The sequence below is a fragment of the Psittacula echo genome, assembly GCF_963264785.1.
Source record: "Psittacula echo genome assembly, chromosome: 12".
Lineage (NCBI taxonomy): Eukaryota > Metazoa > Chordata > Aves > Psittaciformes > Psittacidae > Psittacula > Psittacula echo.
Window position 1 is genome coordinate 6,365,040 of NC_137747.1, and position 24,302 is coordinate 6,389,341.

A 24,302-nucleotide genomic window follows, 5' to 3' on the forward strand; every position below is an offset into this window, starting at 1 on the left:
AAGCATGGAAGGGACCGTGGTCCTGGGCACAGCTCTTAGAGCCTTATCCAGACACTACAGCCAGCTCTGAACTTCACCCTATTGGACAAGACAGTGATATGGGACAAGAGTTCAGACAAGAGGGGCCCGAACGATCAAAGACCAGAAGTCAGTCCTGATGATCTGATCTCTAAGAGTTGTTTCCTATTCCATGCATCAGGAGGAGGGCTGCAGGATCACTGCAGGGGGCATTTATACTTGGCAAAGATAGCAAAGGGAAAAGGAACACAGTCCCATCAGGCTGACAAAGATAAAATGAGATCCAGCAGCCAGAGCTGAAAACTAAACACATTTTCAACCTCGAAATAAGATGCAAGTTCACAGCAGAACATGGAAACAACTCCTGGTTGATGCCTCCCTGGGCAGGGCCCTGTAGATGTCCTCTCCTGCCTATGTGTGCAAAGAGGAACAAGACAAGGGCTCCAGCCTGCTGGGGTTCTGCAATGAGCACCAGGGTGGCTGTCTCCAGCACTGAATTGACCTGATGACCTCTGGGCAAACTCAGCCTGTTCTGGGATGGAAGGCAGGATGGTGCTGGATCAGAGCAGAGCTCAGAGCCTGTGTGCTGTGCTTGCCCTTCACAGTCGCTCAGATATAGACCGAGAAGGAACGGCCCCAGGATGCATGAGCATGGGCTGGAGGTTGCTGTTGCTTCCTGCACATCAGGGAAGCCTGGAGCCTGGTCAGTTCTCTGCAAACATGATTGGTACCTCAGGCTTCTTGGTGAGCCACAGCACAAAGATCACAAGCACACAATGAGCAGTACAGAGCTATGGAGCTCTGACCACTGCGAAAGGGCTATGGCCTCCCCCAGCTGGCTCTCCCAGCCCAGGCCACAACCCTCCAGCTGATCCAAGGAGCCAGCACCAGCTTGATATCATTAAAGAAAAGCCACTGTGGCTGCATGATGCTGTTTGTATGGTGGGCTCTATTTGCTGTGCTGCTCCAGCCCCAAGGGATGCCTACAGAGAGCAGATGCTGCACTGAAGGCAGAGAAAACTCAGCAGTGCCCACTTGAGAGTAGGATGGCATCTCTGCTCCCACCACAAAGGCCCTCTCTGCACCAGCCATGGCACTGGGAGGCAGGAAACAGCCATCCCCACCCAGTCAACCCCTGCTGCTGGCTCTGAGGGTCAGTGTGGAGGTCAGTCCCATGGCAGCCACCTTCTCTGTGAGGTGCAGAGAGAGTTGTGGTGCTCAAGCACAACTGTTTGCTGGCTGCTTCAATCAGCTCTGAATTCTTCAGCCTCGGTCCTACAGGCTGGCGCAGCGGCAATGGGTAGAGGTGCAATAGCAGAGAGAACACACAATACCTGAGTGATTCTGCAGAGCCTGGTTCTGCCCGTCCTTCGTTGGTGTGATGAGATCCCAGATAAAACTTTTGATCTTCTCATCCCCCTTGTAGTGTTTGACGCAATAGACCAGCAAGGCCCGACAGATCATCTCCATGTCCTTCTCATTCAGGTGCCACTTGAACCGCCCATGGGTCAGGATATCTTTCCAGCGTCCCCAGCTGGAACAGCAGGAATACAGAGAGCATAAATACACCTGTGCAACTAGAGACCTTGCCAGCATCTCCCTGCAGGAGCTGCCCAGTAGAGGTGAGACTCACCCGAATATGAGCAGGTTCTTCTCCACACGGAAGCACTCAGCCCGCAGGTACCGGCGTGTCTTCTCATTGAAGCGCCGCGAGCGTGTGGGTCTCTCATCTGAGTCGCTGTCCAGCTCAGAGAACTCCATCAGCTCATCCTCTTCAAAGGAGTTGTAGTGTTTGGTTTGCTTCCGTACCCGGGGCCTGTCGATGACCAGGCTCTCCTGTGAGGTTCACAGAAGAGAACGCACTCGGGTATGGGCAAAAATACCTGCCTTCCATCAGGGCACAGCCTGTCTTCTCTTCCACATTATCACTCTGCTCTGCTTACACCCCTGTTTCCCAGCCCTGTGGCTAGCCATCACCTTCCCACTAGGATACCTGCTCCAAATTACCCATGTGAGGCTTTGCTTGCACACATGAGACAACTTCTGGCCAACCCAAACTTCAGTCTGAACAATGGCAGGGTGAAAATCATGCCTTCTGGATTCAAACTGCTGACAACCAGCAACTGATTCAGCTCTGAATCATAGTCCTGGCCCTCCCAGCACTGCCTGCACAGAACACTGTGCTGGAGGCTGTGTCATTTCTGTGCTGGGGAAACAGGTGGTCTGGAAGAGGAAAGGTGGCTTCCAAGAAGGTGCAGGAGGGAGTAGTATGAAATTAGACAGCATGTATCTGCCTCGTCTCCTTCCCCTGCTCTGCAGAATGATCCGTGTCATTTAAATCTGCCTGGATTTCAAACACATGACAAACACACACACCCTCTCCCATTCTCCCTGTTATAGTGGTGAGCTCTGCAGACTGCAGGGCCTCCCGCTTGCTGCTAATACCATCTCTATGGGCACTGCTGCCTCAGGTGGGAGAGCTGGGGCACCCAGCAAGCTTCACCACCTCCTTAGCCATGGAGACCTGCAGTGGTGGGAGACAGGGCTGCAGTGCAATGAAACGTGCCCAGCACTGCAACCTCCAGGGCTTGAAGGGTTGGAGCAACAAACTCATGTCACCAAATCAGGCCTCCTCCAGTGCTGCCAAGACAAACGCTCCCTTCTGCCCCAGGTGCCAGGGCTCACGTGGACTTGGGTTTGGGCTGGAGAATGGTTATGCAGCTTCCCCTGAGCCCAGTGGAAGCACACAGCTCCTTCCTGAAGACCACACCATGCGGTTTCAGATCAGCTGTGGGGCACACAGACCATGAGCTGGATCCTACCTTTTCATTCTTGGCATCTGTATCGAGCTCTGCTATCTTGGCCCACTTTTGCCAGAAGTTGGGGTCATCTAAGGAAATGTCAGTTCTGTTTCCTGATGCTACGAAGCTGGCCTGGGAGTGGAAGAAGATGAATGAACAGGGTGCAACTCACCATCCAGATGTGCCTTCCCCCATATAGACACCCCCAACACATCTGCAGCACGCAACCTGGCTGCCATGGGGTGTTACACCCAATGTTGACACACGCCCCCAGTGGACACCAGTCACAAGTGTGGCATGGAGCTGGCTCCTTGGGCTCTCTCCTGTAGGGATGTCAGGGCTCCACAGTGCACAGCTTCCCATAGCACAGCAGCGCCCAGCTTCGGGAAGCAGAATAGGCAGGAGAGCTTGGCCTCCACACAGATATATCTCAACACACAGGTGAGAAGAGGTCAACCCACCACATCCCTCACCACCTTGGGGGAATCCCCCTTCCCTCCCAGTGGAGCACAGCTCACCTTGGCAAAGGTAGAGCCCTTCCCCTCGGTCTGGATTGTGATGGTCTGTGTCCTGCGCTGGAGGATCTGATCAATGTCTTCCTCACAGAACTTCGATCCTTCATCCTCCTCATCCATGAGGGCACCGTAGGCACCCTTCCGCAGCAGGTCCTCCACCTCCATCTTTGAGAGCTGCTGAACCTGCCCAAACCATGGGGGCATCACCAACCTGGCCAGGTGCCCTGGGACACAGCCCTCCCTCTGCCCCAAGCCAACCCAGACCTCCTGCTGCTATAGCAGAGGACTCTTCAAAATGCTGCCTGAGGAACTATCAAGAATTTCAGTCCATGTCACCCAGACAAAGCACCACGTGTGTCCCAGGCCAAACAACAGCAATGCCACTGTGTGAAAACAGGCCTTCCCTCCCGAAAAGCCTGCCCAAGTCTCTGCTCCAGCCTGGCAGTGACTTGCAGGGAAAGGAGGAGAGCTCTCCCACAGTACCTCCCACTTGGTCCCACTCCACCCAACAGCCAACCTACCCCATTGGTACTGCCCTTGCGGTTGATGTCCTGCAGCACAGCCTTATCCAGGCCCAGCTTCAGGCTGGCTTTGTCAAACATCTCCCTCTCGTAGGAGTTCCTGGTGATGAGGCGATAGACTTTCACCGCCTTGCTCTGCCCGATCCGGTGGCAGCGAGCTTGAGCCTGGGAGGGCAGCAGGCACAGCGTCAAGCACAGTGAGCCCAGCAGCATGGGGACTGTGCACCAGGACCCACCACTCACCCACCTGAGCCACAGTGAGGTCCCACCCAACAGAGCACCCACACCCAGTGCCTGTGGCAACCGGGCAGGGCTCCTGGAGCAGGGATCAGAGACCCCTGCATCGCTGGGAAAGGACTCAGGGCTCAGACTGGAGTCTTGGCTCTCCGTAGATGCAGGGCACCCACCACTTCACCCCCTCCAACACCAGGTATGGTCAAAATATTGCCTGGTCTGTGGCCCACCAGTGTTTTTAGAGCCACATCATGATCTCCCCATGACATGTCCCCTCTGCCTGCAGTCCTGTCAGCTCTCCCAGCACGGCAACCCATCCCATTACAGCTGGATGCTGCCGCCCTTCCCTCCCCGCTGCAATGACAGACAGGAGCTGTGCTGCAGGATCTCCTGCAGGTTACCTGCAGGTCGTTCTGTGGGTTCCAGTCCGAATCAAAGATGATGCAGGTGTCGGCAGCAGTGAGGTTGATGCCCAGCCCGCCCGCCCGCGTGCACAGGAGAAAGACGAAGCGGTCGGAGTCAGGCTTGCAGAAGCGGTCAATGGCAGCTTGGCGCAGGTTCCCGCGCACCCGCCCGTCGATGCGCTCATAGGTGTACCTGCTCCGGGAGAGGAGAGAGCAGGGTCACAGCAGGGCCTCAACATGGCTTACAAACCCTTTCTTGCTCCCTCCCCCAGGCTCTGTGTGGGTACACAGGCAGCTGGGATTCACTGGCAGGACCTGTGCACAAGCAGAGGCTCAGGCCCCATCAGCCTGTGTGCACTGTAGTTGTTCCCCAAAGTTGTTCCTCTTAGAAAGGCAAAATCATCAGGACCTCATGCATGGCGCACGGATATGGGAACCAGGACCAAAGGAAGGGCCTATTTCTGTTTGGTCACTCCTAGGACTAGCTCTGGGCAACGCAAAATGGACAGGTCAGAGCTCTGGAGTCTCTGCACCCACCAGCAGTAGCCTGCAGCTTGGATCCTTCGATATGTGGGCACAGAGTGGCCAAATCCCCACCTTGGGCTGTTGCCCCTCTTGTTTCTACAAGTACAGGATAGAGGTGATGTGGAGGAGCTGTGGTGAACGCTGAAGCCTGTACTAACCGCCTCTGAATGAGATAGTCTTCCAGGATGTCGAGGCAGCGCACCATCTGGGAGAAGATGAGCACCTTGTGCCCACCAGCGATCAGCTTGGGAAGCAGCTTATCAATGAGCACCAGCTTCCCAGCCGCCTGGATCATCGCCTGCAGCTGGAAGTCTGGCGCCTCCGGGCTGTGTGTTTTACGGAAGTCTTCCAGGATCTTCTCCTCTGCCCCTGCCAGGTGAGAAGGGATGAGAGCTCTTGGTGAGGCTGGCACTGCAGCTGCCTCCAGCCTCCCATCCAGGGCAACAGCAAGCCACCATGTGAGGAACAGGACCCATGCAGTCAATCAGATCAAGGGAGGTCGGCTAGAGACCGTCAAGAAGCCTCTCCACTCCTGTTACTCTACTCCTTCTTCAGGGCTTGGCAGAACAAGCCAGGCTGGGATGTTGGAGAGGTCCCACACCAGAATACCCCCAAACACAGCAAGCTTCTAAGACCATAATGTGTCCACCAGTACCTGTGGGGAGTTGGACTGCCTGTGGGGGCAATAAGGCAGATCACTGCATCCTGTGTGGGGCCTGGATGTACAATCACACCAGCAGCAGTTGGCATGAGGGCCCGAGCTGGCTGCCAAGCTAAGTGAGCTCTGAAAGTAGTGACCAGGAAATGCTGCAGTAGTATCTGTCCCCCCCACACCTCCTGCGCACAGCCCTCACCGTTGATGAGATACGGGTGATTGCAGCATTTCCGCAGCTCCATCATGGTGTTGATGAGGTTGGGCATATTGTGTTGGTTGGCACCCTTGGAGAGGAAGGAAAAGTTCTTCTCCAGGATGGCCCTGTAATATTTCTTCTGGATATTGGTCAGCTCCACCTCAATGATGGTCTCCTGTTTGGGTGCCAGATTCTTCTCTACATCATCCTTCAGCCGTCGCAGCATCATGGGCTTCAGGATGGACTGCAGCTTTTTCACCTGCCGGAGCAACAACAGAGATTCACTGCCCTCCCTGCATGGCAAGCACATGGTGACAACAGCGGAGGGGCCTGCAATGCTGGAGCCTCCCCACGCTGGAAACCCACTACAGATAACCCTGAAGCAGCTGGGACAGATCAGGTGGGAAAGCCGGGTGAGCTCTGCTGCCCAGGCATGCAAAGGCAGTAGGGAGGCAGGCAGGGAGCAGACCACTGCCTTGGCACAGGATGGTCTCCTCTCTCCAAAGCTGTGTCGAGGACCCTGTCGCACTTTGCTTCTCCCAGCATTTAGAGTCCTATTCACTTCCACGAAGCACATGTCTGACAGTGTGCCTGGCTTGGTGAACATGGGTCCCAGTGGCCTGCACTAATAGTCACCAACACCACTCTTCCAGGTACCTGCTCCTCTGTCTTCAGGTCTCCAAACTCCTCCAGGAAGGCTGTCTCTGAGGGAAACTGCTGTGGCTCCAGGAAATTCAGGAGGCTGAAGAGCTCCTCCACCGAGTTCTGCAGCGGGGTCCCTGTCAGCAGCACCTTGTGCTCCTGGGTACACACAGAAAACAGGTTGAGAGCTCACACCTACTGGCTGGGTCTAAGGGGTCCCAGAGCACAACGCTCCTTGTCTTCCTGCCTCAGGAGCACTCTGTGAGCGCTGCACAGAGCCGAACTGGGACACGTCCAGGCGAGTGTCCTGGGAGCAACAACAGCCAAATCCAAGAACCCCACATTGCTCCCAGGCTTCAGCCCTGCCCTGGCACAAGACCCATAGGCAGGGCTGTGCTGGTACTGATGGGGACACTTGGCAGAGCCCAAGCTGCTGTGTACCTGGGGCAGGATGTCCCTCTTCAGAGCTCAGGGAGAACAAAAGGGAACATAGGATGAGGCATGCCATGACCAGAGGATGCTGTGCACGGCTGGTCAGCCGCTGCTTCCATGTGCTACAGCAGCCTAAGCTGCACTGCAAGGCCAGGCAGTGCTCTGCCTGGCAGTGCACACAGATGGGAAGGCATAGGGGGAATTGGATTGCTCTAGGTTAACATTCCTCTTCAGCAGAAAGGAGTTTGTGACAGCTACAGGGCACCAATGCCTCATCAATCAAAGGCCACCCCATCACTGGCACTGCTTCAGCAACCTGATGCGTCCTGGATGCTTTTCTCTCTGACAGCGAGCTCTCAGCCCTGACACTGGGTCTGAGCAGCACATGGCAACGGCATCTGAGAGCTCAGCATGGCCATCTCTGTCCCACCCTGCTCCCACGTGAACCTGGGCAGGACATGCTCACCAGGGCCATGAGCTTCAGCCCCTCCAGGAGTTTGCAGTTCCTGTTCTTCAGGCGATGTGCCTCGTCAATGACCACGCAGCGCCACTGGATCTTCTTCAGCTCCGGGCAGTCAGCAAGGATCATCTCAAAGGTGGTGATAACCACCTGGAACTTGAAGATCCCAGGGAGAGGGTTACCCTACAGAGACATAAACCATATGCAACACTTGACTCCTGCAGGGTGGCAGGACACTATCAGACAGCCCGTATGACAGTATCAGTGTTAGCATCTGCCTCCTAGCTGGGATTTCCCCAGATTCATCTCTCTCAAGCAGCAGGCAGGTTCCTGCAAGCCTCCTCGTTGGCCACAGGCTACATCTCTCCAAACCAGACACTGCTTCAGGGCAGCAAACAGGCCTGGACAAGAACTGCAGCTCTGCTGCTTTTTCGCCTTTCTGCACGAGCTGGGCCTGTTCTTCACTCATACACAGTGCACCATGAGCCCTTGACAGCCATGGGGTCTTAAAAGATCACCTGTCCCTCTCCAGATGAACCAAAAGCTTCACATGGTTCCCAAGTAAAGAAAGCCAGGGCTGGGGAATGCATCCTGGGCATGCTGTGTGTGTCAATCACCTGTGTGTCCCTGTACACCATCTCATACTGCTGGATCATCTGCCGGCTGATCTGGCTGCCGTGGTACACGATGGCGTTCATCTCCGTCCAGGTGCGGAACTCTCTCTCCCAGTTGGTGATGGTGGAGAGGGGAGCGATGATGAGGAAAGGGCCATGGATGCCCATCAGGAATATCTCTGAGAGGAAGGTGATTGACTGGATTGTCTTCCCCAGCCCCATCTCATCAGCCAGGATGCAGTTCTTCCTGCAGAGATGGACAGAGGCAGCTGAATGTGGCTCTCAGAGGCGGGAGCCACCCTATCTCGATGGGATGTCACCTACTCCCACATCTCTCTGACCCTGCAGTATGAAGGGTGGGGGGACATTGGTACAGTGGCTCAAACTGGTGTTGGTAAGCCAGACCATCCAACTTTCTGCAAGATGATGGACTCAGTGTGAAGATGCTGCCCTCTAGGTGCACACTAGCCAGTAAAACATGCATCTAATGGCCTACTGCAGCTGAGAACATGAATATCCCTGCACTCCTGCCATAGGAATGGGTCACTAGTAGCCTGGCCAATACCAAACCTCAGGTGTATCTTACACCCATAGCTAAGCCCTACTATCTCCAAGACTCATCAGCATTTATGAGGGAGAAACATTCCAGAAGACTCAGTTGCAAAGCTAAACCAAACACAGATTTCCTGGCAGCTGCCTGCCAGATCCAGCACTGGAAGATCCCAGTGGCTGCTCTGTCAGGCCCCAATTTATCAGCTCTGCTCCCCCAGCTCATGACTGCACACACCAGGGCCCTACTGCCAGTAGGACATCCCATGGGAGCACAGGGTGCCAGCCCCTCCTCACCTGTTATACCAGTTAAAGAGCAGCCAGTTCATTCCCTCCAGCTGATATTCCCGCAGCTGGTTGCTGTTCTTATACTCCCGGGACCTCTCCAGTTTCTGCCAGGACTCAGATGCTGGGCGCTCCTAGGAGGAGAGAGCAGGACCAAGGTCCATGGAGAGGAAGAGGCTAACGCTCAGAGAGGCCAGACCCTGCTTCTGGGGCTGTGCATCAGGACCACGCTTCAGAACAGTCATTGACAGCTGATTCACAGCAAGGTCCTGGCCTCCAGATCCCACCCTCAGGTCCTGCTAACTAACCCATCTGGAGGGGAGGACATGGGGCTTGCACTGCAGCAGCAGGAACAAGAAGGTCAGCACTGCTGGACCTTGGCAAGACAGAGACAGTCCCTGCCTGCCCAGGGCAGCGAGCTGCCAGCCGGGTACGTTACCTCTGGGTACGTTACCATGTGCTTGATTTCTGGAGGGATTTGGAGGGCTTCAAACTCTTTAATCTTCCCTGGGTCGACATCCTCCTCCAGCTCCCAGGTGCTCTCCTCGTACGGCAGGGAGCACCACTTCACTAGGTAATGAGTCACCTCCTGCAGCACAGAGACAGGCTCAGAGACAGGGCAGTGCTCACAGCTCAGCCCCAGCATGCAGGAGTCACAGGACAGTCAGCAGCCCCCATTTATCTCTGTGCCAAGGGGTCTTCTGGGGACAAGGCTCACTTTGTGTAAGGCTGGGAAGGCCTCAGGGTGCTCTGAGATGACATACGCTGCACATCGTGAGTCTGGGGCTCCTGCCAAGCCTCCCTCCCTCCATGCAGCAAGAGATGCAGCCACTCACCTCCCCAGTGTCAGGGTCCTTCGTGTGAGCCACCTCCAGAATTCGATCTACCTCCACATAGTCTGGGTTGAACAAATCCTCATCAGGCTGCGACAGCAAACAGTAAAAAGAGGGAAGTTCAAGGTGATTCCAGGGTTAAACAGATGGTGGGCAGGAGTAAACAGCTGCGGGGCATCTGTTCCCAGGATGCTGCTGGCTGTGTGCAGCACACCAAGTGTCCTGGACGCAGGTACATGACATCTGTCTCTGGGCAGGGAGGATAGAGAAGGCAAAGCTCTTCTTTTAGAGCAGTAGCGAGCTCCATGCTGCCCTTGCTGGGAGGCAGGAACATCCTCTCCAGCCCATCTGGCCCCAAGGTACAAAGCCCTGAGCTGCGTGCTCCAGCTTATGCACAGCATCCAGAGAGCCACACAGACCACCCGATGAACTCCACTCCTCTGCAAAGGATGACACCTTCTTCTCTGTCTCTGTCTCTCTTTCAGCAGTCACCAGCAGCAACTGCTCATAAGACAAGAGCTTATCCTCCTGCCAGGAACACCATGGCAGGAGTGGGCTTCAGACTAGCAGTGGTCCTCAGAGAGACACACTGTCTAGGGCTTTGGAAGGAGAAAAAACAGGCTTTGATGTTCACAGCTCCCCAAGCCCCAGCTCATCACAGAAAGAGCATTTGCTCCTTGCTAAACTGTTAGTGGTACAATGTGTTCCAACACTTGCCTTTTCTTTGCACCCTGGAAAAGACCCCAAACAGTCTTGGGAGTGAGAAACTTGACACACACCCCCAGCTTTCAACTACATCCATAGAGAAACGTTCACAGCCTACTGGCCTCATTTACACTTGTAAGGGGCAGTTTGAGGGGATCCAACAACCACCTCTGAAGCAGCAAGATAAATTATAGAACACCTCTGATATTAAACAAGATCAATCTGCTTATAGAGCAGAGCAGGCAGGTATAAGCCCAGGTATTTACAGCTCCCTCACCCATAACATCTCTGATCCACCACGAAAGCACCTCCAGCACTGCATGCTGCCCTCCCTCCCATTGAGCAACGCTTCCAGTGTTGGCAGTGCCTGGCAAGTGACATTTGTCACCCTGCTCATATCCCTGCCAGTGACACCACGGGTGTTCAGGGTGCTGTCATGGCCCCTTGACTCCAGCATCCCCAACCGCTCACTCTCTTGGGCTGGTTCACTCCAGCCTGAAAGCTCGAGGAGGTGCCATGCTGCTGCCTGTCAGCAAGGGCACACAGGTAGGGCTCTGGGCAGCACCAGGATCCCTTAGCTACTCCCAGCCCTGGATTTTGGGCCTGGAGCTGGTCTGCTGGGACAGGGAGGTACCAGAGGCATCTGTGTGTGCTGGGGTTGGACACAGCTCCTTGCTGTGCTCAGCTCTCACCTCTGTAAAAATATGCTTCATCTGAGCCTGCTTGTTGCGGAAGCGTTTTATCTTCTGGGAGATCCTCGGGTCCTTCTCCAGCTCCTCCAGAGTTGCCCATTTACAGTGGAGGTAGGAGCTGCAGAGGGAAAAAAACAATAGCAACAAAACATGACCAAAGAGGCCTTTGGGCCCGATCCCATCCACCACCCAGACCAGCAGGGATCTCCCAGTGACCCAGAGAACACCCAGCCTATGCCTCCCCATGTGAAACCCCAAAAGAGAAAGCCATAGCCGAGGTTCAGGCCAAGAGTGAGCACTGCAGCCACAGCAGCTTTCCTGCTTCCCACTGCTGGGGCCTGCTCTGGAGGGAGAAGCAGTGAGACAGGGATGCTGGGGATGGGACAGAGGTGGGAGCACCCAGCCCTTGCTCCTGCATGCACAGTGCATGTGCCACAGCACAGAGCATCACAACACCACACGTACAAGTTCCGGTACTTGACGTAGAACTCCTCCATCTCAAACGTCAGGCCCCCAGGATGAGTCTGAAACCAAGGGAAGGAGAATTAGTGACAGTAAGAGCCTGTGCAGGAGCTGAAGGCATCTGCTGTGGCCTGGAAGCAGATAGGCATCCCCTGCCCGGCCACGGGCTCCAGGCAGGCTGAGCCCCACACATGGTGAGGATGGCCAGGCCCTCAGTGCACTGCTGCCCTGGAGGCTTGGTGGCCCTGGAGAATGGGGTGTGAGGCCACCCTTGAGCAAGGCGGACTCAAACACCTCCATGTTATAAGCCCAGGCCTGGCCCTTCTCTAGAGGCTTTCTGGTGCCCAGGGCAGGAGAGGCAGCACACTGATCCCCAACCCAGCCCCCATCATCACCCTGAGAAGAGCAAGTGGAAGGAATGCCACAGCAGCACCAGCTGCTGCTCCATCTCAGGTCCCTGCTGCACGAAGCAGACAGGTCCTATCTCTCCTTTGCCCAGGAACCTCCAGCCCCACTGACATCTTTGCCACTCACCTCCTTCTGCACCATCCTCGAGGCAAGGATCTTCTCAATGATATTGGCATCATCCTCGGGAGGCTCCTGGGGACAGGAGAGCAGAGCTGTTTCCCTGGCTCATCGCATGGCCTCTGGCACCCTCCTCTCACTCCTTTCCTAGCCCAGCAGCCAGACAGGCAGAGCTGGGAGAGCTGTGCTTGGAGAACCCTTCCTCGGTGTGAGGGTGCAGGTGTGAGGGTCTGGCTACACCCACCCTTCTGCCTTGTGCATCCCAGGCCACCAAGGCCCCGGCACTGTCATGTTTAGCTGTGTGGGTCCTTCCAGCTAAACCAGGCAGCCAGAGAGGGTGCCAAGTGTCCCAAGTGTCAGCTGCACTCCTGTGGCCCAGAAGGGGATTTCTGCCCTATTTGGGCAGCTCTGCCCCACACCAGGGTAACACAGCCAAGGGGAACAGGCAGAGATGCTTCAACTGCAGCCACTGTGTTTTCCCATGCCCAGGCATCCACTCTGGTGCTGCTGGGCTCCAGCTTGACCATGGCCACGAATGGTTTGTGTGAACACAGCCAGGAGCACAGTGCTGCCATAGCAGCCACCTGCAGCATCTCATGGCTGGGAGCTGACCCAGGCTGCATGGCTTACATAGGTCCATGGCTCACTGCTGGCATGCTGACAGAGGAGTACTGCAACACCTCAGAGCTGCTGAGGAACGTGGCCAGGATACAGGGGGAAAAGCTGCAAGTCCAGGCCATGGGGCCAGCTCTGAGGCCTCAGCAATCCCATTGTGCCCTGCTGGGTCAGTCCTGATCTGGAAGCAGCCACAGCCAGACCCAGCCAAGCCTGCTGGCAGGAGCCACAGAAGCAACAGAGAACCTCACTGCCATCAGACACCAGCCTTAATAATTCATCTGGAGCAGGACACATTGAGGTGGAAGCCCAGGACTAAGTCCGTGCTGCAGCATGGCAGCACGGACACATGCCAAAGGCAACCCATTCCCACCTGTTCCTTTGGAAACTTCACTTAGAGAGATCACTGCCTGACGCCCATCTGGGACATGGCCGTGGGCAGCAGCACTGTAGGCACCTCCCCAAAGCTTAGTGAAAAGGGGACTAGAGCAGGACACAGGAACGCTATGAAGACAATTAGTGATCATTATTACTATCTGGCAGCTTTATTAGTGACCAGGGACAAGGAATGAGCTGTAGGATCCAACACAGAGACCAGCAGGAAGGAGCTGCCAGCATTCACCAGGAGCCAGGGCTGAACCAGTGGGGAGAGGAGGCCCAGACTGTAGTGACTATGGCTGGTCCCTGCCGTGCTGCCCAGACCCCTGCCACACTCCCTGCAGATCAGCCTGGCTGATGGTGTCAGGCTAGGCATCTCTACACTCTAAGGCACTGATGGAAAGCAGCAGTGTGGGCTGAAAACAATGGCCTGGTACTGACAAAGCCCTCAGCTGACAGACTAACCTCATGCACAGGAGCTACACAGACAGGAGCCAAAGGTGGGTATGATCAGTCTTCAGAGACAAGTCCAGCTACACAACATGTTCCAGAGGCTTTAGTCTCCAAGCAGGAGGGTGACAGTTGGACCTACACGCCCCTTGCCCATCCCTTGTGCACTCAGTGTTGCAAAGCCAGCCTGCACCCTCTCAGACAGGCACACTCCCCTCTCATTTTCGTGCTGGGATCCCCCACTTCCTCAAAACTTGGCACTGACACCCTTGGAAGAGCCTGCAGGAGGCCCCACCACCCAGTCCCACATCCAGCCCTACCTCTGCCTGCCACGCCAGAGTGGAGGCTGAGAGTGCGGAGGTTCGCCCAGCTCCCAGCACAGCTATTGTCTCGCCATCGTCATCCACCACCTTGAAATCCAGGTCCTCATTGTACTTCCTCCTTTTCACTTGCCGTCCTGAGCGGCGTTTCTGTGTGTGGGATGAAGAAGGCACTCATGCGGTATATGGGCACACCAAGTACCTCTTCCTTGCTTGAGCAGAGGAAGCCCCAAGGCCGCTGACCTCTAGCCCAGCCCCTGCCCCAGTGGGATGGAGGTGGTGGAAGAACAGGAAGCCCTTGGAGGTAAACCCATCACTGTGGTACTGAGGTCTCCATCAGTGCCTGACCCACACAGCCCCATAGAGACCTGAGGCAGAGGAGCCCTATAGAGACACGTGCAGCTCCCCAGCCCTATGGGGCTGACCTGCCTCCCCACACCGTACTGGGAAAGGGGAGCTGCCAGGAGCAATGGAGGAGCCAGCTGAGGGCTTTGGCCATACCTGGCTGTCAGCTGACTCCGCAGACTCCTCTGGGCTCTGCACGGATGGGCTCAGGAGATCCTGATCCAAATCCAAACTGTCCACTGGTATCTCATTTTTCCTCTTCCCTTTCTTCTTCTTCTCCACAGGGGTGTCCTTGCTGCCAAAACAAGCTGACAGTCAGATCCTTACCCTCGGCAAGGAACACTTGAGGGAAAGATTTCAAAGAGCTGGTGCCTGCTCCTGGGCTGAGCAATGTCCTCTTCCCCACTCACAGCCCTGCAACCCATCCCCTCCACACCCCAGACCTGCAGAGCAGCACAGGAATGGCTGGTTTCAAAGCTGTGTTGAGGTTTTACCCCCATTTCATGAGAAAATTGCCTGGGAGCAGCCAAACCCAAGCAGTTAAAACTCTCCTCCCTGGCCATGCTACTGCGCTTCAGCCCTGCAACCACACTGCTTCCACCCAAGCAATAACTCCCAAGATATTGATTCCTAAGTCACAATTAACAACTGCTTCATTCATGAGCCAGTAGTTAGCTATGATTAGAAATAATTTAGAAGAAATTATGTCACCATTATCTGCCACTTAGAGGACTCCCAGCAATCATTTCATCTGCACGGAGCACTCGCCCTGCCTGCTGCTCGCCTCTTCCTCAGGTCCTGACCCTAGCACACAGGGCAGGACAAGCAGAGGCCAAGACTCTTCGGTCCTCTTCTCAATCTGGGGCCTCATCCCCAAAAGGACGCCCCCCCTGTCCTGTTTCTGCATGGCCAGAGAGCTCATTCTGGCCTCCCGACCAGTACATCCAGCCTTCATCAGGAGGAACCCGAGCACCCTGCCACAGGGTGGCCCCAGCTGAAGCTCTTGTGAGCCCACAGCCCCATCCACAGCAGGCACAGAGACAAGGCCACACCACCACCCACCTGCTCTTCTTGCCTCTTGCTCTGGGGCCAGGCTCAGAGCCGTTCTTCTTATCTTTAGGCTCCTTGGGGGCTTTGGGTTCCCGAGGTTTCCGGGGTTTCTTGGCCACCTCCCTCTGCTTGGGCTCCTTCGGCTTCTTGGGCTCTTTAGCCTTTTTAGGCTCTTTTGGTTCTTTAGGCTCTCTCCTCCTCTTTGGTTTCACCTCCACAGCTGCTTTTTCTCCCCCATCCTGCTCTCCCAGATCCTTTTTCTTCCGTTTCTTCTTCACCCCCGTACCCCCACCCCCAGTGTCCTGCATCCCATTCTGGGTGCTTGTCCGCTTCTGGGAAGCCCCATCGGGCTCCTCCTCCGGGCACTGGCACTGGCCTCCTCCCGTGGCCGTGGCCGTCACCGTCACCTGGTGGGACACCTCATCCTGCTCCTCGCTGCTGGCAAAGGGGTCCTGTGCCTTGCACTCCCAGGCATCCGACATTGGGGAGCGGCTCAGCGCTTTTAAGCTTGGCGGCTGCAGAGAGGACAGAAAGGCAGAGAAAGGCAGCGTGTGAAGCAAATGCCGCAGACAGAAGTAGCTCTGGGGGGAGCTGCAGCCCCAGCGAGGCTCCAACCACCCAGTGCAGTGTGAGCAGTGTCCCTCAACGTGGCTATGGCCACCATATGCAGATGCAGCTCAAAGGGAAGGATCTCCCCTTCCCTGCCTCACAGAGGCTCACAGGTTGGAGAGGCCTTTTGGCTCTTTACCAGCACACACAGGTCCAGAGCAGAAGTGGCTGTCTCCTCTGCTGTGCCCCCAAGCAGAGCCCTGCCTTGGGTTGTACACTCCACATCCCACTCTGCTGAGACCACAGTAACCCATGTGCCCAGGCCATCTCCTGCCCATTGCCCACAGGGCACTGTGTATGCTTTGATTTCCAATCTGGATTAGATGGAAGTATTAAATGAAACAGGCTGCAAAGGGAAAAAGAGCCTCGTTGTCCCTCCAGCCACCCATGAGCAGGGCTGCAGGCACATCTGGCATCAGCCACCTCCAGCGCTCTGCCCAGTCCCTGCTGCTGGTCTGATGCAGACAGCTGGCACGGAGGAGAGCTGCCATCCCATCACCCAGACAAACCATCAGCATGCACCCAAGCAATCAAGAGAAACCCACTGTGGGCCAGGAGAAAATCAGCACTCTAGATGCTGCCTCTGAGCCCACAGGGTGAGCAACAGGATCAGTCCCAGCCTTTGCATTCCTCAGATCTTGCAAGCTGGGGATCATCTGGAACAATTTACTGGATTAGCTACAAAGCTCAGAGACTCCCAAGAGCCTGGATCTCCTTTTGGTTCTGTGATGAACTGCAGCCAAGTGCAGATACCAGACGGAAAGCAAATCGTCAGCATCCTTGCACAGCAGGAGGGTGAACTACTCCTTCCCAGCCACAGCTTGTAGCCCTGAGTCTCACAAGGGCCTGCCCGCTTCCAGGCAGACCACCAACAGGCAACAGGTCTGGATATCATGATTCTGGTCCACCCAAGAGCAAGTGATGTCACCTGTCCTGATGGAGAGGGGCTCCCAGGGCACAGGACTGGGCTGGGATTGCTGCTGAGCACTGGGGGCAGCTCTGAACCCAACAGCCTGTGCCTGGGGGAGCTGAGCCGCCATGGCCATGCATGGGGATACGGGTCCCCATCACTGTGTGCATCAGCAATTCCCAGCAAACCAGCGTGGAGGAGGGACTGCCAAAACTGGCTCACAGTTACCACTGCTGCAAACCAGCCAAGTGGTCCAAAGCTCCGCCCTACCCCATGTGCTCCCTCACCTACCGCTCCAGCCCAGGCTATGGAGGCCAGGCAGGTCCCACTCACCATCAGCACATCCACTGCCCAGCAGGACCCTCAGGCCCCATCGCATGGGACAGGCTGATAAAGCTGTCAGGAGAGCAGGGCTCAAACCATGACCTAGTGAGTGGGTTCTGCCTTCTCTTTGTGTTGTGCTGCTCAGGCAAATCGCAAAGGGCCTTTCTGTGATTGCTGATGAAGACATCCCAGCCTGCCACAAGCCCTGCTGCTTTATACAACCAACCCCGAGCTGTCAGAACGTGTGTGAAAACACAACCAATCCCTCTGCTCCTCCTGCATCCCCTCTGGGCTGCCAACAGCCCCTCCCGCCTCTAGGCAAGCCCATTATGGTGGGAGCACGGATGTGTCCAAGCCAGCACACCTCCAAGGCAGCCCCTGCATCCAGCAGTGACCACAGTGTGCCATGGAATGCTCTGTGGGCATCCAACACCATGGCCTGCTGTATCCAGAAAGCAGCATGGGGACCAGTCAGCAGCGCCTGCAGCACCCAGAAGCTGCTGGCACAGTCCCTACCATCAAAGGACCATTAGACACCAGCCTGTGGGACCGAGCAGCTCGTGGCCAGTGCTTGCACAGGCAGCAGAAGCACAGAGGGGCAGGGAAACCAGGATGCTCCACACTGACTGCAAGCGAGGTACTGCCAGCCCAGAAAGCTTCTGCACCCAAGGCTGCTTGGTTTGTCTTGAGGAGAAAAATCTCCATGTTATCTCCTACAAGTCCATGGCAAGCTCCTGCCATCCATATAGGACTGTGCTGCTGGGTACGAGTCTGCAGGCTTACAGCTTATACCTATGCAGAGCCCAGCACACTGCTGCAAGCCAGGGAAAGGGCTTTTCCTACTTCTTCTCCATGAGGCTCAGTTTATCCTGGCTTCTTGTCAACATGAAAAGCCTGAGAAGGCAGTGCCAGCGTTATCTGTGCTCCTGTGTGGTTTCAAAGCACACTTGCAGCTTGCCTGCGGCAGCCCGGCCAGTTCTTTGTGGCAGGCAGGAACACACTGTCCCCATGGAGCCACAGGGAACCACCACCTCTGCTTCCAAAGGATGAGGAGCTGAAGCACTGCAGGCATTCAGCACTACAAACTGGTACGGTATGGGAAAACCCCTCAGATTTTGTTTAAATCACACTGCCCTCCCAAGCAGCTTCCTGTTCTCAAGGTGTGAGAGTACAGAGGAGCTTTTCCATGTCACCTGCTCTCTCCCATCCACCGTTCTGCCATTCTCCATCACATCCTTCCCCTGCAGAGCTCTCCTGGACCAGCTAATGTACAGGTACCCTCTCTCAGGCACGCTGGGCCAGCTCTCAGACCATCTGCCTTATCCTCTGCTCCACACAGCAGCAGGAGGGTTTCAGCTCTGTTCCTTCTCCCTTTCCAAACCACTGAACACGCCTCTGGGACAACCTGCAGGCAGATGCCAAACTCTGCCAGCGTTTTACAGGCTCCTTCAGGAGCAGAGACAGCCCTGAGTGAAGATACACGCAAGGCTGGTTCCCCATATGCATTACTTGGCACATCTTAAAGAGTTTTCTTAACTCTTCAGACTGTTTCCATTTCAGCATCTCAGACGCAGGAATCAGTTGGCGCCTTCTCCCTGCTCCACATGGTGAAAGCAAAGATGTTTTTCCTGCACTTTGCTTCCATTTCTTCAACCAGACACTACACATACAACTCTTACCAGGACAATGCTTAACCTCGTCAAAAGCAACTCAACAGTTGTTTGGGAGCCCAAACCCAGCTCACCCCCATGGTCTGGCTGGCAGATTGCAAGGATTAGCTTTGCTTCCCAAAACACACCCTAGCTATATAGACCTCATCTGTCTACTGCTTTCATAAAGGAAGTGTTTAGCATAGTTCCTAATGATTTACACAATACCCAAGTGAACCTACGGGTCTTTGATGTCACATTTGCCTCACCTCCCCCTCCATGGACATGGCCCTGATGGGCAACAGCCCTCAATTCCCAACGTCTCATCAGGCTCCTTCGCAATTCCACAAGAAATACCACCAAAGTGTGGGGCTTGTGTTACTTTGCTCCAAAATGTCTTTATCAAACCCTCTAAGGGCAACTCATGCCCCTGGCATCGGGGATGGCTCTGGGTTCAAAGCCTTCCTGAATGAGCTGTTCTGCTCCATCCCCATGAGCACTCACTTGACTCCTCAATCACTTCTTTATCCTGTGACTCCTCTAAAAGGCTTTTTAATGCTTAGATATTTGGGGGAAAATATCATTATTAGGCTCTGTGTCCTTAGCAAGTGGTTTCCTAAAAATCTTTCCAGTCCTGCCTTGTTACAGGTGCAGTTTTAAATTCCCAGAATGTGCCCCTTTTCTTACTATAACCCTTTTAAACTGAATTTGACACTGAGCAGCCTCTCCCCCACGTCTTCTTACATGCAGGTTTGTTGCTTCTGGGCTATTTTGGAGATTGGGGGGAAATAAAGACGATGTCTCCCAGATTTTGAAAGGTGACGCCCATCTCTAACCAACCCTCTGGTCCAGACCCAGGCAGTCTCCATGCATCCAACATGCTTTTTATTCTTAAAGCTGTGCCTTTGCACTGGCTCTCGACTGGCAGGTTTTTGGTGATGGTTGTAAAGATTTCACATTTTCAGAATACATTTTTATGTAATCTTTGTACATTTCTTTTTTCCCAAAGGCATCTTCTATAAATTACATTTCATACAGGAAATCAAGTCCCTTAGCAGCAGCTGCAGCACAAAGTCTTGTCCATGCATCTAACTGCTGTCAAAGAGAAGGTCGGGGGGGGAAAACTGTTTAAAGCCTCCCCAGAGAGCCGCGAAGGCCAAGAGAGAGCACTTATAATTGCATGACCCCATTAGAGGGCAAAGCCAAGGTTAGGGTGGGCCTTAATGATGTGTTTCCTTAACTTAAAACGGTTCCATTTCATTTATAGTCCCAATTTGACTCCACTTCCCTGTTTTTATCCAGGACTTAGAGGAAAAGCAGATACTGCACCAGCACTGCTGGGTGTTGGAGCCTCCTCACCTGCCAGCATCATAACCCAATCCCTACCCAAACCCTGCAGTACAAAGGTTTGGGAGTGGGAAGGGGAAAGGAGCAACAGCCTCATGTCCACCCTGCTGCCCATCCTGTGCCTCAGGGCTCTTACCTGGACCTTACAGGCTTTCCCCCATAGAAGCACAGTGTTTCCAGCAGGGCAAAGCTTTGCCATAGCCTCATGTCTGAACAGCAGCTCCGTCCTACAAGGAGGCCACAACTGAGCCCTTCTCATGATCACTGCAAGAGCAGAGCCAGCTCCCTTGGCCACCAAGCTCAGACAACATCCACACAAAATGCAATTGCCAAGCCAGATGTCATCTTGCACTCAAGTACCAGCACCATTCAACCCCGTTCACTGCCTGGATTTGGGTCTAGAGCACGGCTCAAATCCTGCAGAGATCTGTCCTGTACATGGAGTGTTCATGGGGACCCTACTGCAGTGGTCATCAAAAGTTGACATGCCTTTTGAGATAGCGGCTGATGTCCACGGGGTGCCCAGCACCCCACAGCTTGGTGTCCTCCAAACAGCCCTGACCAAAGCCCCAGCCAGGCTGCCACCAGCCCGATGGCACCATCCCATAGCTCTGCCTGCAAAGTGATCACATTGACAGCCACCAGCCGGGTCTATCTGCACAGCCCCATGATGAGAGCAGAAAAGGCAGCTTGTTCCATACTGAACGCTTTAGCAGGCTGCTGAGCCACCCTCCCCAGCTGCTGCAGTCCCCACTGGTGGGGTGCACAGCACGGGCTGTTGTCTTCTGGTCGCTGGCTGTCCACATGCCTTGTTCCCAGCTCTTAATGCAATGCAGCAGAAGCTAAAAATACACAAGTGCCACCCTCTGTCGTGTCTCTGAACAGGCTCCACAGTCGCCATGGGATGTACGTGATGGAGGTGGGGCCTGGCTCCCTTCCCGAGACGCTCCACCAACTGCAGCCGGGAAGCTCCATCCTGTGACGGAGCCAGCCCCAGCAGCGGGCACCACGTCCCCACCGCCCTGGCACAGGGCATGGCAGGGGCAGAGGGCAGCGCTGCTGCTGACCACGCTGTGCTCCCGCTCAGGCCTCTGGTAGGGTGGGAAGGAAAGCAGGGAAAGAGCATGGAAAGAGGAGGGCCTGTGCAGCAGCGTGCTGCCATGAGCAGCAGCAGGGCAAGGAGCCCTCAGGACCATGCAGGAGGATGCCGTTCCTGGCTGCGGGTGCACCCTGAAGCTCCCCACTCCCCTGCCCTTCATCCTGCTCCCAGTGTGTGTCCACAAGCTGCTTGGCAGAGCAGAACTCCATGCACCCAGCACTGAGGTCACTGCATATGATGGACCCAGCCCCTGACCTGACAAAGACAGCCCAAGATATGCCAGGAGCCCACAGACACAGCCAGGAACAGAGCCTCAAGTGCCCTCAGGCTGGGAAGCCCTCATTCCCCTCCCACTGTGCCGATGCTGCTCCAGCCCCAGGGAGCTCAACATCAGGAGACATCAAAGCTCAGGTCTCACTTTACCAGACACTCAGAAGAGACTTCACTGCCCAGGGAGGAGCAGGACACAGACAGGAGATGCAGCCCAGGGAGCGATGGAGCTCCTGAAGCCCTCAAAGACAATCCATCGCTTGCCATTGCTGCTGGGAGCAGCCAGGTCCCCTGTCCCACCTCCACCAGCAGACAAGGCGCCCTGGCATGAAGCCTCCCAGGTCACAAGGGAAGTGACAGGTTTCCGAGTTAGTCACAGCTTGGTGACAAATGCACCAGATTCTCACGCGTTACTAAGGAACAAGAGTCATGTAAACACAGCCCCTCATCTGCTGCACCAGTTGGCAGCGCCCTGCTCAACAGTGCTATCCCAATCCGTGTAGGAAGGCTGGCACTGCTGCACGGGAACCAAGGGTGCTCAGAGAGGAGCTGCTCCCAGGACAGGCTGCTGCAAGACCCCAGGCTTTGTAATCCACATGCGCAGGACCAGGCACTTCCTAAGGGCAGCCACAGACTTAGGAAAGGAGAGAGCACATCTCTAACCTATTCCCAAAGGAAGACGAAAGCTCTCCTGCCATCCCTCACCAACATGAAGGGTACCAGCATTTGCCAGCCTTTGTAGCCAGGGGCCTGAACCTACACCTATGGGCCAGCCAAGATGCAACTTATGCAGATGAGAGGCTGGCAGGGGACACAAAAGGAAATGGGAGAGCACTGGGAACCACACAACATCTCATCTTCTCCAGAGAGACTGTTCAATGGGCTTTTGAAGGCAACGTCCCTCCTTGGTGCCATGAGGAGCCTGTTAATAACGTGGGGGAGCTCCTGGGGACATGGAATGGCACCTCTCGTTGGTTTTACCTCCAATGCAGGAGGGAGCCACCAACATCAGAGAGTAGCCACCCCCTTCACCACATTGACAGGCACCCAGAGTACCCCAGAGCCCTGCTTGGGCTCTCTTCCATACACTGACCTCACAGCAGCATTCCCGACTGCTGCCCAGACCCTCCAGGGACACCCCAGCACAGCCCAGCAGAGCTGGTGGCCCCAGGAAGGCTGCAGCAGGATGCCATGCTGCATGGGCTGTCCCACACTGCTGCCAGTTCAGAGCTCAGGAGATGAGCAGCTTGACCCCTGCCCCTCCTTGCTCGCACTGGCATGCCTTCACCTCCCTCCCAGACTACATCTGCAGGGGCTGTTACACAAAACACGTTGGCAGCTAAGCCCTCTACAATCTCCAAATGCTGGGGGAGGATGGTTTTGCTGGGCTTAAACCCCACATCATTTCAGCAATCTCATTTCCAGAGCAATCCCATTTCCACCCAAACCTGCTCTATTAGTCCAATGGAGTGGTGGTTATTTCTCACCTGAGTTTCTCTGTCAGAGGGGAGAGATCACTCACCTGTGCCCCAGAGCATCCTCTGCCCCAGGCCTTCCCCTGCCCCACACCAGGAGTGACCCAGCACTGCTCCTCACCTTGAGCCTGGCTCTGCTTCTTCACAACATCTTTAGGATGCACGGATAAACTCCTGCTTCCTACAGCATCCGTGCTCTATACACACAGCACTTGGCTTGCTGTGAGCTCAGAGCAGCACACTCGCCTTTTCCAAACCCTCCCTTCCTCCTCCCCATTAACCTGCCATGACGGCATGATCTGCAGTTGCCCTGAGCAGCATGAAGACACTGCTTCAGAGCTGGCTAGAAATGGCACCAGCTCGTGCTCTCAAACAGATTTATCCCTTAGCTCAGTGTTCAGTTTAATGGTTTCCCATTAAAAGCAGCACAGACACAAATCAGCTCAGGGTGGACCGGTTTGTTTTATACCTCCAGCCATATTTCACCCCAGCAGGCAGAGCCAGTCTCCATGCATGTAACAGGTCCTTTCCCCTTCTCAGAGCGCCGATGGTCTGCTTCTTCCTCTGCACATGGTTAATACAAAGACCACTGGCTCATAAATCTCCTCTGGGAGCAGCAGGTAGTTATGATCTGATGCGGCAATTCAGAAATGGCAGCTTGGTGGGATGGGATTATTCCTGAGCAGGGGAAGATTCCCTGGCCAAGCCCTCACAGCCCCGCAGATGTGATCTTCCCCAGCCTCCCCGCTGCTGTTAGTCCTGGAGCATTATGTCATTAGCAGCAATCACAGCAATCATGCAGTTTCGTAACAAATATATGCAATGAGATTGAAACAAGAACCAATACTAAGGACTTTGAGGGAAAGGAAGGGTTGCTCCTCCACAGGGAACAGAACCAAATCAAGAGCATTCCCATTACTGAAGATAAACCCCACCTCGTCTGATTGCCCACATCAGACTCATCTGCTCCAGGCTGCAGCTCAGGTCAAATTTAGCCACAGTGAGCTGCAGCCCTGTCTGGAAATGAAAGACACCCCCCCCCAACCCCTTCCCACCACACATCAACTGCACCAATCCATACACAGGACATGGTCCCCAGGCCTCACCAGCTGAGTTGGGAGAAGGAGAGAGAGAGGATCACAAACCTGCTTTTCTTTTTTCTGTATTTTCATTATCATCAAATCTGGGACGAATGTTATTTCTGCAAGACACAACACAAAGAGAAATTCACAATAAAGAGAGTGGTGAACCCGAGGTGCTCCATCCTTCCACATCACCTCGCCAGGAGGCTGAGCCAGCCCCGGTGCTACCCGGAGTAACGGAGCTGCAGGAGTGAAATGCTCTCAGGGACACTGCTCTGCTGAGCCATGGCAGGGAGCCCAGCCCCAGCTCT

At 55.1% G+C, this 24,302-nt stretch overlaps 1 protein-coding gene across 1 annotated transcript in view; it reads right to left on the bottom strand.

Moving 5' to 3' along the window:
* Nucleotides 1-24,102, bottom strand: part of CHD6 (chromodomain helicase DNA binding protein 6) — a gene marked incomplete at its 3' end in the record, with an annotated part of 40,456 nt that extends 16,354 nt beyond the window's left edge. The window contains exons 1-21 of the mRNA XM_080627929.1: nucleotides 24,055-24,102; nucleotides 15,239-15,741; nucleotides 14,333-14,471; nucleotides 13,832-13,981; nucleotides 12,078-12,143; nucleotides 11,547-11,605; nucleotides 11,082-11,199; nucleotides 9,688-9,774; nucleotides 9,291-9,440; nucleotides 8,864-8,985; nucleotides 8,021-8,264; nucleotides 7,410-7,586; nucleotides 6,527-6,670; nucleotides 5,873-6,128; nucleotides 5,177-5,387; nucleotides 4,491-4,686; nucleotides 3,856-4,020; nucleotides 3,338-3,517; nucleotides 2,841-2,951; nucleotides 1,652-1,854; nucleotides 1,353-1,552 (exon numbers count right to left, since the gene is read on the bottom strand). Coding sequence (XP_080484055.1) covers nucleotides 1,353-1,552; nucleotides 1,652-1,854; nucleotides 2,841-2,951; nucleotides 3,338-3,517; nucleotides 3,856-4,020; nucleotides 4,491-4,686; nucleotides 5,177-5,387; nucleotides 5,873-6,128; nucleotides 6,527-6,670; nucleotides 7,410-7,586; nucleotides 8,021-8,264; nucleotides 8,864-8,985; nucleotides 9,291-9,440; nucleotides 9,688-9,774; nucleotides 11,082-11,199; nucleotides 11,547-11,605; nucleotides 12,078-12,143; nucleotides 13,832-13,981; nucleotides 14,333-14,471; nucleotides 15,239-15,741; nucleotides 24,055-24,087 — 3,514 coding nt within the window. The 5' untranslated portion in view covers nucleotides 24,088-24,102. The remainder of the gene's footprint in view (nucleotides 1-1,352; nucleotides 1,553-1,651; nucleotides 1,855-2,840; nucleotides 2,952-3,337; nucleotides 3,518-3,855; nucleotides 4,021-4,490; nucleotides 4,687-5,176; nucleotides 5,388-5,872; nucleotides 6,129-6,526; nucleotides 6,671-7,409; nucleotides 7,587-8,020; nucleotides 8,265-8,863; nucleotides 8,986-9,290; nucleotides 9,441-9,687; nucleotides 9,775-11,081; nucleotides 11,200-11,546; nucleotides 11,606-12,077; nucleotides 12,144-13,831; nucleotides 13,982-14,332; nucleotides 14,472-15,238; nucleotides 15,742-24,054) is intronic.
* Between the last annotated feature and the right edge of the window lie 200 nt (nucleotides 24,103-24,302).